This window comes from Clarias gariepinus, chromosome 18 (genome assembly GCF_024256425.1).
Source record: "Clarias gariepinus isolate MV-2021 ecotype Netherlands chromosome 18, CGAR_prim_01v2, whole genome shotgun sequence".
NCBI classification, from domain to species: Eukaryota; Metazoa; Chordata; class Actinopteri; order Siluriformes; family Clariidae; genus Clarias; species Clarias gariepinus.
In genome coordinates this window covers 5824428-5841465 of record NC_071117.1, presented here as the reverse complement: position 1 = coordinate 5841465, position 17038 = coordinate 5824428, and the positions used below count along the sequence as shown (strand labels likewise).

General features: G+C 41.3%; 1 protein-coding gene across 1 annotated transcript in view; it reads left to right on the top strand.

Moving 5' to 3' along the window:
• LOC128506999 (carcinoembryonic antigen-related cell adhesion molecule 5-like) overlaps window positions 1–17038 on the top strand; it is a 198163-nt gene that overhangs the window by 149366 nt on the left and 31759 nt on the right. Inside the window, exons 13-14 of the mRNA XM_053477614.1 lie at window positions 495–513; window positions 696–956. Of these exons, the coding sequence (XP_053333589.1) occupies window positions 495–513; window positions 696–956 (280 nt within the window). The remainder of the gene's footprint in view (window positions 1–494; window positions 514–695; window positions 957–17038) is intronic.

Here is a 17038-nt window from a genome sequence, read left to right as displayed (position 1 = left end):
TCAATGTTTTTCCATCATTTCTCAACACATCCTGCATTACATTGCACTAAAACCTCTAGGGGAATATATACATAAATGTTTGTAATCTTAATATTGCTTTGACAGTTCATGGAACGTTTGGGCTTTTCAGCACACACACACACACACACACACACACACATACTTGCTCGCTCTGTTTGTTACACTGGTAATCTCTGTGTTATTCTAATCCTATCACAGATTTTTTTTTTCTCTCATCCTGCCAACACAAAATAACACCAATAAATAAAACTGATTATCAGTCACTGGTGATTTTTGTCACAGTAATATTAAGATTATAAACATTGAAATGTATATTGTAATAAAGAAACTCTCCTGTGCATGTGTATATAGAATGACTACTGTATAATCTCTGTAAGGACAGCAGGATGGACAGGGTAGGAGCAACCAGATTTACCACCTGAGTGGTGACCAAATGAGTTAGTGTAATTAAGTATAATCAATGAGATTAACAGTTAACAGTTTTGGTTATTTGTTTGTTTGTATATTTCATTTTAGTTTCTAAACTATTTAAGATTTTAACCCCGATTGTTTTTATTTTTTTTTCCATCCTTATTTGAATCATCTCCTGTTCCCACCTACAAGTCCTCTCTCTTTCCTATCTCAAAAGAACTGTTGGACACTAACACCTTTTATATTAATTTGTTCTGTTTTAGATCCTCCAAAGAATGTCTCAGTGTCCATCAGTCCCTCTGGTGAGATAGTGGAGGACAGTTCAGTGACTCTGACCTGCAGCAGTGACGCTAACCCACCTGTGGAGAACTACACCTGGTTTAAGGTGAATGAATCCTCAGCTGTAGGATCTGGACAGAGTTACAGCTTTAATTTCAACTCCAGTAGCAAGGACCAGTACTACTGTGAGGCTCAGAATAAACACGGCTCTGAGAGATCAGCTGCAGTGTCTGTCACTTTAAAGGGTGAGAGTGATGATGTAGATCTATAAATCATAATCACATTAAAAATATTTAACACTGACCTATCATCACATCATTGTCCACACAGGGTCTCGAAGTGTAGGTGTGTACGCAAGTGTTGGGGTCATTTTGTTTGTGTGCATTTGTCTTCTCATCACATTCTTCTTTATAAAGTAAGAATTTGCAAGATTTAAAAAAAAAAGTTTTTTTTATAAAAAAAGCTTTGATTATAATTTAATTTTATTTATTCTGCTGTACAGTCGTGTCTGTGAATACTTCTAATCTTAATGAACCTGCTGGTTTAAACTGTACAAGTTTTTGCAGGTTTAGTGTTTGCTGTGTATTAAACATACAGTATTTGTTTCAACTCATCTTTTTTTACTAATTTGCTATTGTTATATATATATATATATATATATATATATATATATATATATATATATATATATATATTATTATTATTATTATTATTATTATTTTAACAGGAAAAATAAGAGACCTGGGTTAAGAGTTCAGAAACAGGTAAATTATTACAGATAAATGTGGAGCTGCATTTTTCTATTTTAAATGAATCATTACAATGTTGCTATTTCACATGATTTTTGATATTTTTTCCATGTATTATGTAAGTGTTATATTATTATTATTATTATTATTATTATTATTATTATTATATCATACTTATTTAAACATGTACAATTTTATTTAATGTTGCACATTAAGTTAGCTTCTCTCTTTTACATTATAGTTATAAATAGTAATCCTTACAATCCATATTTTTCTCTTTTTTTTAAATAAAAACCAAAATATCAAGAAAGCATTCTAACAGACTCCTCTGTCCTCAAAAAATTTATTTTGTCTGAAGTCTCAGACTGTCTGTGACTGTCAGAGCTACTATTACACCAGTTAATACTTAATTCAACAGAGCTGTGGCATAAACTCAGATGTTCATAATTTTTATTATCAATGATGTTCTCTAACTTCAGGATAATTTTTACGGCAACATGGTATCAACAAATCAAATCCACACTGTATCTGATTCAGCCTCTGTCAGTCCGGATAACATTCTGATGAGTGCTGTTAACACTGTTTCTGCCTCTGAGGACAATGAGGTTCAATACGCTAGTGTCAAATTTACTTGCACTGGTTCTGACTACAGGTGAGTGAAGCCGGTCTAATTCCTTTACTCTAACAGAGCTGGAAATGATCTTCTGCTGGATCTTAGTGTAATTGTTACTCTCTTTCTTTAGGCCTTCCAATGCTGAGGATCCTGATGTTATTTACAGTGGTGTGAAATAAACAACATTCACACCCAGAATAAAATTTAAAACAACTTCCACCTGCTCAAAACATAAAGCTTCTAGAAACACAGACTGTTAATTTGTATATTAAGCTGTTCATGTGATTTCAGCAGTGCTGTAAAGAGCTCATACAGCCTGACCAGTGATATTAGTTAACTAGTGATAATGGTGCAGTGTGTGTTATACAGTCACTATGCTCAGCTCACCATTAATCAAGTGATGCACAAGGTGTGAGATTTGTCCTTTGATGTATACTGAACACTTACAACTAATTATTTAACAGGATATTAAATTGTTACCTATTTACAATTTGGGTCTATAAAAATATCTCATTAAACCTTAATTATGAATTATAATGCACGTTGTTTTTGCTAACATATGTCTAACATTTTTTTTTTATGTTTCCTTGATATTACATTTAAATGAAAATCTCATTCTTAATATGACTCTGAGTGAAATATACCGTATAAATAGTTTGTGTGTATACTATTTTTCTTTTTCTTGTACCATGCTGCTGTATATCAATGTTCACTGTCCTGCAAACTCGTAATTAACACTGGGTTAATACGTTTCTGTAACCCTCTCCTGCTGTAACTCCTTCGGGCTGAGGGAGGAGCTGTTGAGGTAATTTTACTCAGTCTTGTAAAATAATTGATTTACACACATTTATACTGAAGCTCTTCCTTTGTTACCTGAAGTAGATTTTTTTACAACATCATAATCTTACTGATATTTATTCTTATCATATTATGCCCATATTGTAATAGTCTTTATAAGCTTATATTTGCGGTAAAATAGGTAAATTACAAACATACAGTGCATCCAGAAAGTATTCCCAGCGCATTACTTTTTCCAAATTTTTTTCCAAATTTATTACAAATAAAACAAATTGAGAAAGCACATGCACATAAGTATTCACAGCCTTTGCCATAAAGCTTAAAATTGAGTTCAGGCGCATCCTGTTTCCCCTGATCATCCTGTTTCCCCTGATCATCCTTGAGATGTTTCTGCAGCTTAATTGGAGTCCACCTGTGGTAAATTCAGTTGATTGGACATGATTTGGAAAGGCGCACACCTGTCTATATAAGGTCCCACAGTTGACATTTCATGTCAGAGCACAAACCAAGCATGAAGTCAAAGAAATTGTCTGGCCTCCATCATCTGTAAGTGGAAGAAGTTCGAAACCACCAGGACTCTTCCTAGAGCTCGCCGGCCATCTAAACTGAGCGATCGGGGGAGAAGGGCCTTAGTCAGGGAGGTGACCAAGAACCTGATGGTCATTCTGTCAGAGCTCCAGAGGTCCTCTGTGGAGAGAGGAGAACCTTACAGAAGGACAAGCATCTCTGCAGCAATCCACCAATCAGGCCTATATGGTAGAGTGGCCAGAGAGTCTCATCAGACCTGAGAATTTTGTTTCTCATTGTCTGAGAGTCCTTCAGGTGCCTCCAGGCAGGCTGCCATGTGCCTTTTACTAAGAACTCGCTTCCGTCTGGCCACTCTACCATACTGTATAGTCCAGATTGGTGGATTATTTGGAGCTTGAGCTCAATTTTGCAAACTCTGTGAATACTTACGTACATGTGCTTTCTCAATTATTATTATTATTTTTTTTATTAATGTTCAAAAATCTTAAGTAAACTTTTTTCATGTTGTCATTATGGGGTGTTGTGTGTAGAATCCATTTTAGACTAAGCCTGTGACATAACATTTGAAAAAAGTGATGCGCTGTAAATACTTTCCGGATGCACTGTATATTACATCATTCCTGTTTTACCCAGGTGTCAACATGGCTAACTTTTTACAAATGTATATTACACCCTAATAAATGTATTAAAATTAACCTGGAAAATTGCAAACTTACTTTACAATCTCAAATTTCTTACCAATAAAGAACTAAAATACAATATACAGATTATTATTATTATTATCAGAAGGTAAGCAACAAGATAATGTTTGTGTTCGGTGATTTCTGTATACACTAAAATAGTACCTAACAACCTTTCGTCAAACTCAATCTTGACAGTTTTATTGCCCCTTTTATGACCTTTTATGACCTTTGAGTTGACCTTTGGATGACCTTTAGGATTTTTTATGACCTGGAGTTTTCGATAAAAAGGGGGTGTAACGATGCTTATGCGTTAGACATCGTTTCATTTTTAATGTTGATGCTAGAAGTTGATTGTAGGTGCTTAGTGTTTTTGTTTTATTAATATCAGTGAAAATGAATGCTTATGAGGGCATAATTTCGGAGCTGCCATTGACGGCTGTGTATGAGTCGTCTTTGACTAGAGCACCGAAGAAACGTGTATTGTATTTGCGTCGAACTCAGCGACCACCGCGTGAACCGCTCCGGGAAGAGATGAGTCTGGATCACGGGCGCAAGTGGGGATTTGTGTTTAAATACTTAGACGGGGAGATGTTTTTCTATCAACTGGAGAAAGGTGAAACATTCAATCCGTGTGTTGAAAAAACAACGATCACCTCAAGCGACTGGGGTGTGTTGAGCTTGATGATTTTCAAGTTACTTAAAGAAAAGAAGAAGAAGAAGATTGAAGGAGCCTTACCAGCGAGTGAGAGTGAGAACTTAAATCTCTGGCACGAAATTGAAGAAGAAGAAGAAGAAACTCGTGTCGATGAAACAACAGCAAAGACTGTGCTGCAAAGCGAATCGAAGAAGAAAAGACTGAGAATAATATGGGAAACAAAAGCAGCAGCTACGGGTAGATGGTTTTACCGCGTGAGCTGGGGCTTGACCAGCGAGAACGAGCCGGAGGGATCGGTGACCGTGGAGCGTTTCAACACAGAGTGTGGTGTATTTCACCCGACTCTGTGCGTCCCGATCGACGGCTGGATCAGAATGCACGAAGTTTTCGGGGAGCGAATCACAGGACTTTTCCACAAGAGTCGTGATTGGAGGGATCAGCTCGTGACGAGGCGCGCTCTCTTCTAGCTCCGCCTCTTCTTCAGGCGGGCAGTTTAAATCCCTCTAGTTCGCAGCTTCGTTCATCCGAGACGTTTTCCGACTTTATGTCAGCGGTGTCTAGGCAAGCGACTCAGCACAAACTTCAGTGTCTTCAACAATGTCTGAAAGTCAACAGTGCGACTGGGAGGGCTGTGAGTGCGCGACGGTTACGCTGCGTCATGATGGTGATGAGACAGACGGATGGCTTTCCCGTCTTCATATGGACGCGATAAAAACTGTGGTGACAAGGCTGTTGTCTATAGTCGTGTATCGCTACCGAGAAGAAACCTGCTACGGTTGTATCGTAGACCATCCTAGTCAGAAACACCACGAGTGTCTGTGGGGTTTTACGGACGACTTTTTCCGCGACAACTTCGAAGAAGTGCGGAAGAGACTGTGGACTGATCGTTTTATTCCGTCCATTCTGCGCTTTCTGGAAGCGAACAGTCTGTCACCAGCGGACGAGGTTAAACTGCGCGGGGTGTCCGAGACCTACCTGCATGAGCTAAGAACCACCGTGGACATCGAAGAGACGCTTATACAGATACTGAAAGACTTAACCGGAGAGGACGAAACTACGCCAAAGAACCGAAGCTTGGAAAAAGTTGTGAACTTTTGGTACGGGAACGAGGTCTAAAGAAGAAGAAGAAGATGGGTAACTGCCTGCGGAAATTGAGCTCGTATGCGCACGAGTATCTGGTGAGCAGCGAGATGCAGAGACTGGTGGTTAAAGTAATTGAAAACAGAGTCGACGACGCTTTAAAGTTTAAATCGAATTTCATGTGTGTACCTGACGATGTTAGGAGATTTGAAGAGATTATGTGTATTATTAAATCTGTAACCGGTTCTGCAAACTGGGACGAGCTTGTGCAGGCAATATTACAGCTGAATGTGAATTCCCCTGTCATTACCTTTTGTAAGATTATTGATGTTTTAAGTGAGAAAGAAATGGGCATGCATCATATGTTTACACTATACGCATTGTTTGTTGATATTATGGTTATCTTTATAAAAAACAATCATTCTGTAGAAGTAGTTAACGACATTAGGAAAATTCACGATGTTGTAATGTATAGAAATGGTAATGTAGTCCTTACACAAGTTTTGAAAGTAATCAAACGCTGCTGATATTACTATCGTGATTGATTTTTTCTTGTATGATGTTTTAAAAAACAAATAATGATGTTTTGTATGTTTAAAAAAAAAAAAAAAAAAAATGCCATTGTATTCCTTATACAAGCTTTAAAAGTAATCAAACGTGAATGTTTCTTTTTCTTCATGTATAATCTTTTCTATATAAAAAAAATAAAAATGAGTTAAAACAAAATAAAGGATATTCTTTTTTCACCTATACACTTCACTCTGACTAAAAACCAAGGGTAAAAGAGTCATAAAACAATCAAATCCTAATTGAACACTTCACTCTGACTAAAAACCATGGGTAAAAGGGTCATAAAACAATCAAATCCTAATTGAGCACTTCACACTGACTAAAGACCAAGGGGTCATAAAACTGTTACACTTCCTAAACGTGGGACAAGGCTAAAAGGGTCATAAAACAGACACTTCCCAAACGTCTATCACACTTCACAGTGACAGAGACCACGGGTCATAAAACACTCTCTCACACACCTTAAACGATAATAGTATACATCACAGACACAGAGAGCGAGTCATAGCCATAAACACTCATTCTGATCAAGAATAAAGTTATTAGAGATGTCTCAAAACCTCGATAGGCTGATGAAAAAAATATATTACGATCCTTCACACCCCGCCAGTTTCGGAGGGGTGCAGAGGCTGCATAAGGCCTTACAAAACGAAACGGGTCGGAAAATAAAACTCAAGAGGGTTAAGGAATTTCTAGCTGAACAAGACGCGTACACGTTGCATAAAACGGCCCGAACGCGATTTCCACGAAATAAAGTTTTTACATCGAGACCTCTCAACCAGTTTCAAGCGGATCTCTGCGATATGCAAAAACTGGCGTCGTACAACGACGGATTCAAGTATTTACTGACGGTGATCGATGTTTTTTCTAAGAAAGCCTATGTAAGAGCTATAAAGAAAAAATCTGCTACAGAAGTAACCAACGCCTTCGCCTCGATTTTAAAAGACAGCGGGGTTCCGCGTTTCCTCCAGACAGACAAAGGGGGTGAATTCTACAATAAAACTTTCCAGACTCTAATGAGAAAAAATAACATTACGCTTTTCAGCACGTCCAGCGATGTGAAAGCCTGCGTGGTCGAGAGATATAATCGGACGTTAAAATCCAAACTTTTTCGCTATTTTACCGCTAAAAACACTTTTAGATACATCGACGTGTTGCAGGATTTCATCAAAAGTTATAATAACACATACCATTCTAGTATAAAAATTACCCCTATGCAAGTGACTCCCGCAAACACTTCTCAAGTTTTTCAAAACCTCTACGGTACGTTCCCTCTACGGCATAAGAAAAAATTAAAGATGAATTTTAAAGAGGGCGACCTGGTGAGAATATCCAAGCTGAGAGGTGTTTTTGAGAAAAAATATACACAGAGTTTTACGGATGAGATATTTACGGTATCCGACTGCATACCGCGTTTTCCTCCTGTGTATAAATTAAAGGATTATGACGGTGAAGCGTTAGAGGGTACTTTCTACGAGGCAGAATTACAGAGAGTAAAGGTCGCTAAAGACAGAGTCTTTCAGATACAAGAAATTCTGGGAGAGCGTATGATAAGGGGGGTGAAACATTATCTGGTGAAATGGCGAAACTGGCCTGAGAAATTCAACAGCTACGTGAGAGCCGGGGATTTGATCAATGTATAAAAAATCAAACTCGAAGATGCACAATCATTTGCGCGATGGAACCTTCAAGCAGAGAGGCTTTCTACATCACCCTACCCTCGAATGCCAGCTGCGACGTGTTTAAGAATAATACGAGTTCAAGTTTTCGAGTTGACATGGCCAAGCATATAGTCCTCGACGGTGCGTGGGAAGTGGCGCTGACTGATGTTTCATATTCGCATTCCTGGCATAACCTACCAAGAGAGGGAGCCGAGTTTAGGTGGATAGACACTTGGGAACACGAAACTCGAGGCGACGTCGCCGAGATGGATTTGAGTGCGTTTACCCAGCATAAAGTAAAATTAAAATATGGTGTTTATGAAGACAAAGACCAACTCATGAAAACTCTGGATGAGGAATTTCGTCAGATAGGATTAGACGTCGGGCTGAGCTTTAATAGACCCCTACAGAGTTTCCAATGGATGGGGAGCGGTCGCTATCGCCTGCATTTTACAGCCCCGCTGTGTTTCATGCTGGGTGTGAAACCTGGTAAATGGTTTACGGCAGGCCCCGGCCCAAAAATATCCCCATTCCCCGCCGACCTGAAAGCGGGATTTTATCATCTCTATGTTTATATCGACGTCATCACTCCGCAGATCGTAGGTGACGCATACGCGCCTCTGCTACGAGCGGTTAAAATAGAGGGGAAATATGGAGATGTTATCACTCGCTCATACGGCATCCCCCATTACGTACCCGTGGCTAAGAATCATATTGAAAACATACACGTGGAGATTAAATCTGATCAGAATAAACAGGTAGTCTTCACCTACGGTAAGACGCTACTCACGCTCCATTTCAGACCTGTTAAAACGTCATTATGGCCTCGTTAACTTACAGAGCTGACCCCAGGCGTTTTGTAACTTATTATGAGAACCAAGTGGGCGGATTACCGGGCTTTAACGGCGCCCCGGTCATGTACGGACGAGGAGTCGGGTCGGTTTTTTCGAGACTGTTTCGCTTTATAATACCTTTGGTAAAAAAGGGTTTCAACGTCGCTAAACCTCATCTAGCATCCGCCGCTAAGGGCATCGCTTCGGACGTGATCAGCAGAGCTGTCAGGAAAGCAGGCGAAGGCTCGGGAGGTCAGGAGGGGTCAGGAATCGCCATTCTATCTCGAAGAGCCATAAAACGACCGCCCGGTCAGCGTGTATCAAAGTCTAAAAAAAGAAGAGTGTCTAAAAAGAGGAAATCAGTTGGTGAAAGTAGATCAGCAGGAAGGAGGTCGACGGCGAGGTCTCGCGACATATTTTAGAGTTGACTGAAAATAAAATAAATAAATAAATAAAAAAAAATCAGACATGGCTCTTTTACACGAGAAATCGGCCGAATGCGCCATGACGGAGCTCGACTTATTCTCGGCCCCTATGACCCAGCTTTCTATCGAAGAGAGCCAACGCATAGAGATTCAACCTTTATCCGCAATAACCGATAGAGGTCCGATAGAATTCATAATAAACGGTAGCGGGCATCATTATCTGGACCTTTCTGAAACATTATTATTTTTAAGATTGAAAATCACTAATCCTGACGGCTCGGATATTCTGCCAGATGCGCCAGTGGGTTTAGTGAATTACCCATTAAACGCCATTTTTTCACAATGCGACGTTACATTGGGCGATCGATTAATTTCTCAAGCCAGCGCAACGCACCCTTACAGGGCTATGATAGAGACTTTGCTCAACTATTCAGAGGACACTCTGAAAAGTCAATTCAGCGCAGGTCTGTTTTACAAAGACACAGCGGGAGCCATGGATTCAGTGGTGGTGGTAAACGGCCCCAATCGAGGCCTGGTTCAGAGGGCTCGATTCAGTCAGGAATCTAGGGAGATTCATCTATTAGGAGCCCTTCACGCGGACATTTTCTTCAGCGAAAGACTCCTGTTAAATGGTGTTGATCTACGAATCAGGTTGATTCGCGCTAATGACGAATTTTGCCTCATGCATCCGAGCAATCGTGCTTATAGTATGAAAATACTAGGAGCTTCTCTTTTCATCAAAAAGGTCTCAGTCGCAGCCGCAGTGCGTTTAGGTCACGAGGCGGCCTTGACACGAGGCAATGCCTTATATCCTATTTCACGTATAAACGTGAAGACCTACTCTATCCCGGAGAATTCCCGCGTGTGTAATCACGAGAATCTGTTTCTGGGGGCTACCCCCAAATACGTGGTACTGGCTATGGTGAATCATGAAGCGTTCACAGGTAAATGTGACCTTTCGCCGTTTAACTTCATACACAACGACGTTGAATATCTGGCGCTGTGTCAAGACGGTAGACAGATCCCCGCCAAAGCGGTTTAACCTCAATTCAACAGCGGCTTAGCCATCAGAGAGTTTTACAACATATTTACAGCTACAGGGAGACATCTGAAAGATCTACCACTCGCCATCGACAGACAGGATTTCCACGAGGGATACGCTTTATTTGTTTTTAATCTCAGCCCCTCCGAAGACACAGAGGCTGTTTCTCCAGTATCCAGCGGTTCTTTAAGGCTTGAATTGCGTTTTCGCACCCCACTTCCCCACACAACTACGCTGATAGTGTACGCCTGTTACAATTCGATTCTTGAAATAAACTCTAAAAGAAACGTCCTACTCGACTATTACTAACTTTATTCCGCCGACGGAGGGGGAAAATGAACAATCATCAGCTGGAAAATCTTCTCCGTCATCTCCTGGGAGATTCGTTCAGAGGCGTTTATGCCTCTGACGAGCTACCTATGCTATCGAAAAGTTTTCATCGGCCGGCCTATTTCATAGTTAACACGCACCCCCGACACATGCCCGGAGAACACTGGCTCGCTCTCTCTCTGGACGCAGACGGGGAAGCGAGCTTTTTCGACTCTTTTGGTTTCCCCCCTGACTTTATGTATTATCCCAAAACAATCCTGGATTTTTTGGAAAATCAGAGAGGAGTGAAAAACATCTTCTACCATAACAGACAGTTGCAGAGCCCCGTGTCGGCAGTCTGCGGTGAACATTGCGTGTATTATCTGTGTCATAGGGCATGCGGACTGGCGTACGAGGACGTGCTATCTTATTACGGAGATGATGTGATAAAAAATGACAGGATGGTGTCGGAGTTTATGAATCGCTACCAGAGCTGTATAAGAAGTCGTCGAGCGGGTCTATTTAATCACACTGTCTGCTCTCTCAAGATGTTTACAGAGTGTCATAATATGTAACTTGTATTACGATTCTTCTCTGTGTATGTTTTTTTTTATAAACCTTGATATATAGTCAAAAGAGTGTGATACCTTTTTTTTTTTTTTTTAATTATTTTACCATTATTATTTTACCATTATTATTTTACCATTATTATTATTCATTTACCTTGATATATATGCGAAAGAGTGAAAAAAAAAAGACATGATACCTTGTAATCGAATCAATAAAGATTTTATTTTAAACGGACAAAAACAGTGTTGTTTATTCATTTCATTTCATGAGAAATTAACCCATCGAGGTGAAATATTTGCGAGTCGCATCATCTTCCTCTTCTTTTTCTTTTTTTCAATTACTGATAGAAGGGGTGTCTCTGCGCGTGGCGGAGAGGCTGCGGTATCAGTGTCGTAACTTTTAACCGTCGAGCCGTCAGCGCCACCTTCTTTAAACGATTCAATGTCCCGCCGCGCGTTGCTGTTGGGGATGGTCGATAAGGGGATATTCAGGCTTGAGAGTGTCTGCACAAAAGCGTTCCAACCCGCGGGGCGCCTGTTAAGAGACATCTTGCGGGTGCTTGTTAAATGTTTTATCAGATCGACTATGTGGGAACCGTTAATCACACGCTTTTTAAAAATAAACTCCCCATTTTCGTTCCACTCCCCCGGTCCCGAGGCCTCTGATATCTTATGTAAAATATAAGTGGCATTCCTTTTGAAACGGGGGTTAATGCATTCGATAACGTCTTTTAAAATAACGTCTTTCTTTTCTTTCTGAGCCTCGACGAGGCTTTCGGGTTCTTTTGGTAAAGTAAGGGCGATCTTCTCGAGTCTCGCCTTGCTTCTGTTTCTGAAGATTAAGGTATCTTTGCAGGAGACCGTTGTACTTTTTAATTTTTTCATCGGGCGATATCCCTTTCTGATCCAGTATCTCTCTCATCTTCTGATCCAGCTCATTTTCGGCTCTTTCTCTGATATCCTCGCCGTGCTTAACCTTCTCGTTTAGATGGTTTAGTTGTTCAGGGGAGATAAGAAACATTTTCCGCGAGGTCATTCTTTATTTATTTAGAAATGGCACCGCCGATCAGCTGCGCTACGAACGGTAGAGCCGTGCCGAGTAATGGTAGAAGAAAACCGCCTGTTTGAAGAATTTTTCTTTTCTTGGATACGGGGGTCTTCTTGTCAGCGATCAGTCTAATGTGTTTCTTCTGTCGCTGGAGTTTCTTATACTGATGTCTGGACACGGGGATATTACCTTTCAAAAGGTTTAAAGCAATCTCGCACAGAGCTCTGATGACATCAGCGGAACATGTATGCAAAATAGCTTTACGCTGGCGCAGCGGGATAGAGACTAAGGATCTGAGCAGCGGCATGTTTCTTTTCATACGAGCAGACATTTTATATATATATATATTTATATATGTATATTTTCAATCTGTTGAAAATATTACTTTTTCTTTGGTAGATATACACAAGCCGTCTCTGCAGGTAGTAGACCGGCTCTCAGTCTGAAGCGGTCTGGACAGGCGGGTGTCAAGTCTAGTAATAAATAGCTGTGTGGCTTATTTGTAGCGTCTTCGTAACTCTCTAAAAAGAAGGCCCTCTGTCTCGGGAATATCTGATTCGCTAATATAGACATCTGCAGCTTGTCACGGGGGTTTTTAAATAAAATAAGATGAGTGCAGTTTAAGTTCAAGGTTCTACTGTATTTACCTTTATGAAAAATGTTCTGAGTCAGAAACATAACAGACATATTTCTGTGATGGCGATACTGTGTGAAAATTTTAACCACTTCAGGATGGTCGGAGGCTTCCAAAACGACATCGTCCAGAATAACCAGATGATTTTTATCTTTAGGAAAAACTGTTTCATCATCAAAGGAATCAGGCAGACCTTCTAAAAACGTTATCCTTTTATTCAACATTTTTTGTAATTCACTGTACATTGGTTGAAAACATGTGTATATCCAAACAATATTATCAGGCTGTGTATCCAAAACATGTGTACAATTCTCCAACACATTCTTTACAAAGAAAGTTTTTCCTGATCCACTGGGTCCCACAACCAGACATGAAAAGGGTAATTTTAATCTAGGGTCGAAAGTCGTTTCCTCCGCAGCCTCGATGTGCGACATGTTTATTTATTTTTATTTAGTAGCCAAAAGGTAAGCTTCCGCCCCCGGCCAATAGACGTCTCTTGTCAAAAACAACGCGAAACCTTTTTTCGAACGATGAGTTTTTTAAACGGAAACCGTGCTTCTCCCGAACTATGCTATGTTGAGGGGTCGTGAGAAAACTCTCGTGTGAGCCACCGATATAATCCTCGACGAGGTCTTTCACAGTGTCGAAGTTGATTCGTTGACAACACTCGTACGACTGTGTGATGCCCTTAACACGCAGCACTACTTTAGACGCCCTAGTCTGATAGGCGTAGCTTTTAGGACCGGCAGAAACGAATTCTTTTATCGTATCACCGTCCAATTCGTCCGTTAGTTGACCTAAATAATTACCCATCTCAAGAGGGGTCTCGCCTTCTCTGGTTATATAGATCAGGCTATCGGTGTCATAATACAAGACTCGCTCTTGCAGCTGATCCAGGTAACTAAAAAGGGTCATTCGGCCGTAGCCTGTTGTAAAGGCTGCAATAAAAACATTATCTGTTTTGTTAGGGGGTGCGACACAGCGCTCGCCGTGTTGCCATTGTAGCATAGCGACGTTCTCATTTAGGAAGCTGAAATAGTTAACGTTATGGTTACCTGAAAACATGTAATTAAAAAAGATTTCAGGATCGCTTATGAGTTCCGTGTTAATCATGTTGGAGCGCTGAGCGAATTTACCCCAGAAGCTGTTCAGACAAAGTTTAGCCACCTGTCTTTTGGCTGGATTAAAGGCTATTTTAGCAGCGTCTAACAGAATACCCTGATTGGTGTTATACTCGGCTACGTAACGCTGTTTACCCTCATCGTCCGTAACCTCAGATGGATAACCGCTCGCCTCTTGCTTGCCTTTTAAAAAAGTTTTGATGTAGCCCTTGAATAAGTCGGCACTCTTCTCACTAAAATGCCATACCTCTGTGATCTCGGCTACCACATAGCCCTTATCTAAGGCGAGAGTAAACTCGGGCGTTATCCAGACCCCTGTCAACGCTCGTTCTTCGTCTGTGTGGGGGCAGGAACCTCGCTGGAAATTCAGGTCTGCGCATGTGCGACAAAGAGTGAAAACCAGACGTCCTTTCTCCGATCTATAAGGTAGAACCGGGAAAAATAAACCTCTGGGAGGTAAAACACGGGCTCTTATTAAACCGAAATAATCTCGAGGGTTTCCAAAATCCTTAAAAATTATTTCAGGATGACCTACGGGGTAAGGGAATGTATAATTCACATAAGGGTACAGCGAGGTCACGTCTACGTATCTCACGCTTTCAGTGGGGCCCGCTGTGTACCGCAATCTTACAGGGCAGGTCCGGCCGCCGTACAACGCATCGGGGGGGGAGAGCGGTTGAGGGGGGTTAAAGCTCTTAAGAAAACTCTGCAGACCCTGATGGGTCTGTTTCATCTCTTCCCACGTATGCTCCCTTATTGCTACGACCTTCACCCCGTGTTCATGTTGTAAACGCCTCAGTTTACCCTCACTCTCCTCGTTCATGCACTCATACGTTTTATCCGTTAAAGGATTAACGTCCTGAGGAGAAAAACACTGTGTACAACCGTGATAGAAACATCCTTGAAATTCAAAAACTGTCTGCACCCCGTTTACCACGGCATAGCCGTCTACAAAATACCGCCCCAGCTGCTTCTCGCCTCTGTTCAACGCGTGCTGGATAAAGATGTTCTCGCTGAACATGATCCATTCTAGCCATTGAATACCCGCGTATGAATATCTTTTACACTGCCTCCTATAATCGTCGGGCGATGGTATAGCGATGGTGCGCTCATCCAGGAATTGCGTGCGAAAAACAGACATACACGCAGACGCTATGGTTGCTGACTTAAAGGGGTCGACCCCCGCCTCATCGATATACTCCTTTCTAAACATGGCGCACGCCGTCATGAGTATCTCTGTGTCGTTTTTACAATAACGCCGGGCTTCCTCCTGAAAATTAAAAGTGCCCTCGCACACAGTGCTATACCACGTCAGAAACTCATGTCTATGTTTCTCGCTCATCTGATCGACACCGTAATATTCAGGGTCTGGATAAGCGCCTACATAGTTCAGATTCGCCTCAGAGCTGAACCGATGAGGAAAATAACCTTTTACCTTATCGGTAAAACCCAGGGCTTTTGGAAGCTGAGACAGGGGGAAGGGGAGAAAAGACGCTGAATCGATGAATTTATGTTTATAATCAGGCTCTGTGAATAAAATCACTTTACTCCCTTGCATGACGATCTCGGGTTTTATGCCTAGTTCGATCATAGCATTGATTACAATGTAGCCGTCGAATCCTTTTGAATTATGAGCGATAAAGATGGCTCGGTTGTAGCGAGGTCTCCTGAAGCGCAGAACGAAATCTCTTGCACAGTCAACTCCCTCGGCACACCACTCTTTACCCGACAGTGTTTTAGTGCTCACAAAAAATGGTGTGTGCGCGCCGTCCTGATTTGGAAAAGTTTCAAAATCGTAAAAGACGATTTTTCTAGTGTAACGTACATCTGCGGCCATAGGAAGTATGTAACACAGGTGTGTGTCTGTTTCTGAAGTAAACTCTGTTTTTTGGCCGCAGATCAGACACTTAAAACCGGGGCACTCGTGAGGGTTTGAAGGCTTTGTCAAACTCACGGAATACAGTCTTTTGCACGTTAAACATTTCTTCACCGTATCGCATTGACTCGCATAGACACCAGCTTGCGGATGCCAATTTTTCACCTTATGCTTAGTTAAACAGTAAGGAGAGCGACATGATCTATTACAGTGTCTACACGTTATATATCTCGAATTGTGCTGGCTGCAGCCCGAATCCAAACACACGTTGCAGTGGCCTTTGCATATATGTGAAAGGGCGTTTTCGTAACCCTTGTAACAGAATTCGCATACCTTACGGACACCTAGAAAGGCTGCGACATTTTTTAATCCGTAGTAGTGGTTCTGAAACAGGAATAAAAACAACGTGGTGGATTTCCGAGGAGAAGAAGTTTGGAAATTAGCCAGGGTCTCTCTCCCCTCGGTTCTGTAAAATACTACAATTTTACATTCCAACACACGCTCGAATTTATGTATGTCCGAAAAAGTTACAGGGGTTTGTTCACACAACCCCGCCTGTGTATGAATCTCCCGAGCGAGCGTTTCAGCTGCAGCATCGGTGATTTCAGGATGAAGCAAATGAGCAATGTTGATAGCAAAGCATAACTGATTCGCTGGATTCTCGACTATGTAAAGAAATCTCTGTTTTTTTTTAAGGATTTCGCAGTCCAACGTTTTTTGCAACAACCTCTTCCCGCCGCCTCGTTGATTTCTAACAATCTGTACAACAAGCTCTAGGGTTTTATCGCAAAACACAGACATGTTAGACTGTACCAGACGGTCTAGTAAATCCTGGAAAACCGAAAGATCGGCTCCTTCAGAGACCCGTAACATAGAAGAGAGACCGCTTCTCAGGCTCTCGCCTCTTAACTCCAACTGTAGCACGTCACCCTCTTGAGCGTAAGAAAGCGCCTTATCGACTATGTCATACACGCCACCCATCACGTTCCCATAGAAAGCGCCATAATCTGCTACATCGCCCTGCGGTATATTTAATAATTGTCTTATTTCTACATTATTAAATCGGGACCTAGTCACCACCCGGGGCTCGTTAGAGGTGTTTTCCTCAGGGGGATTAACGCTACTTTGATCAT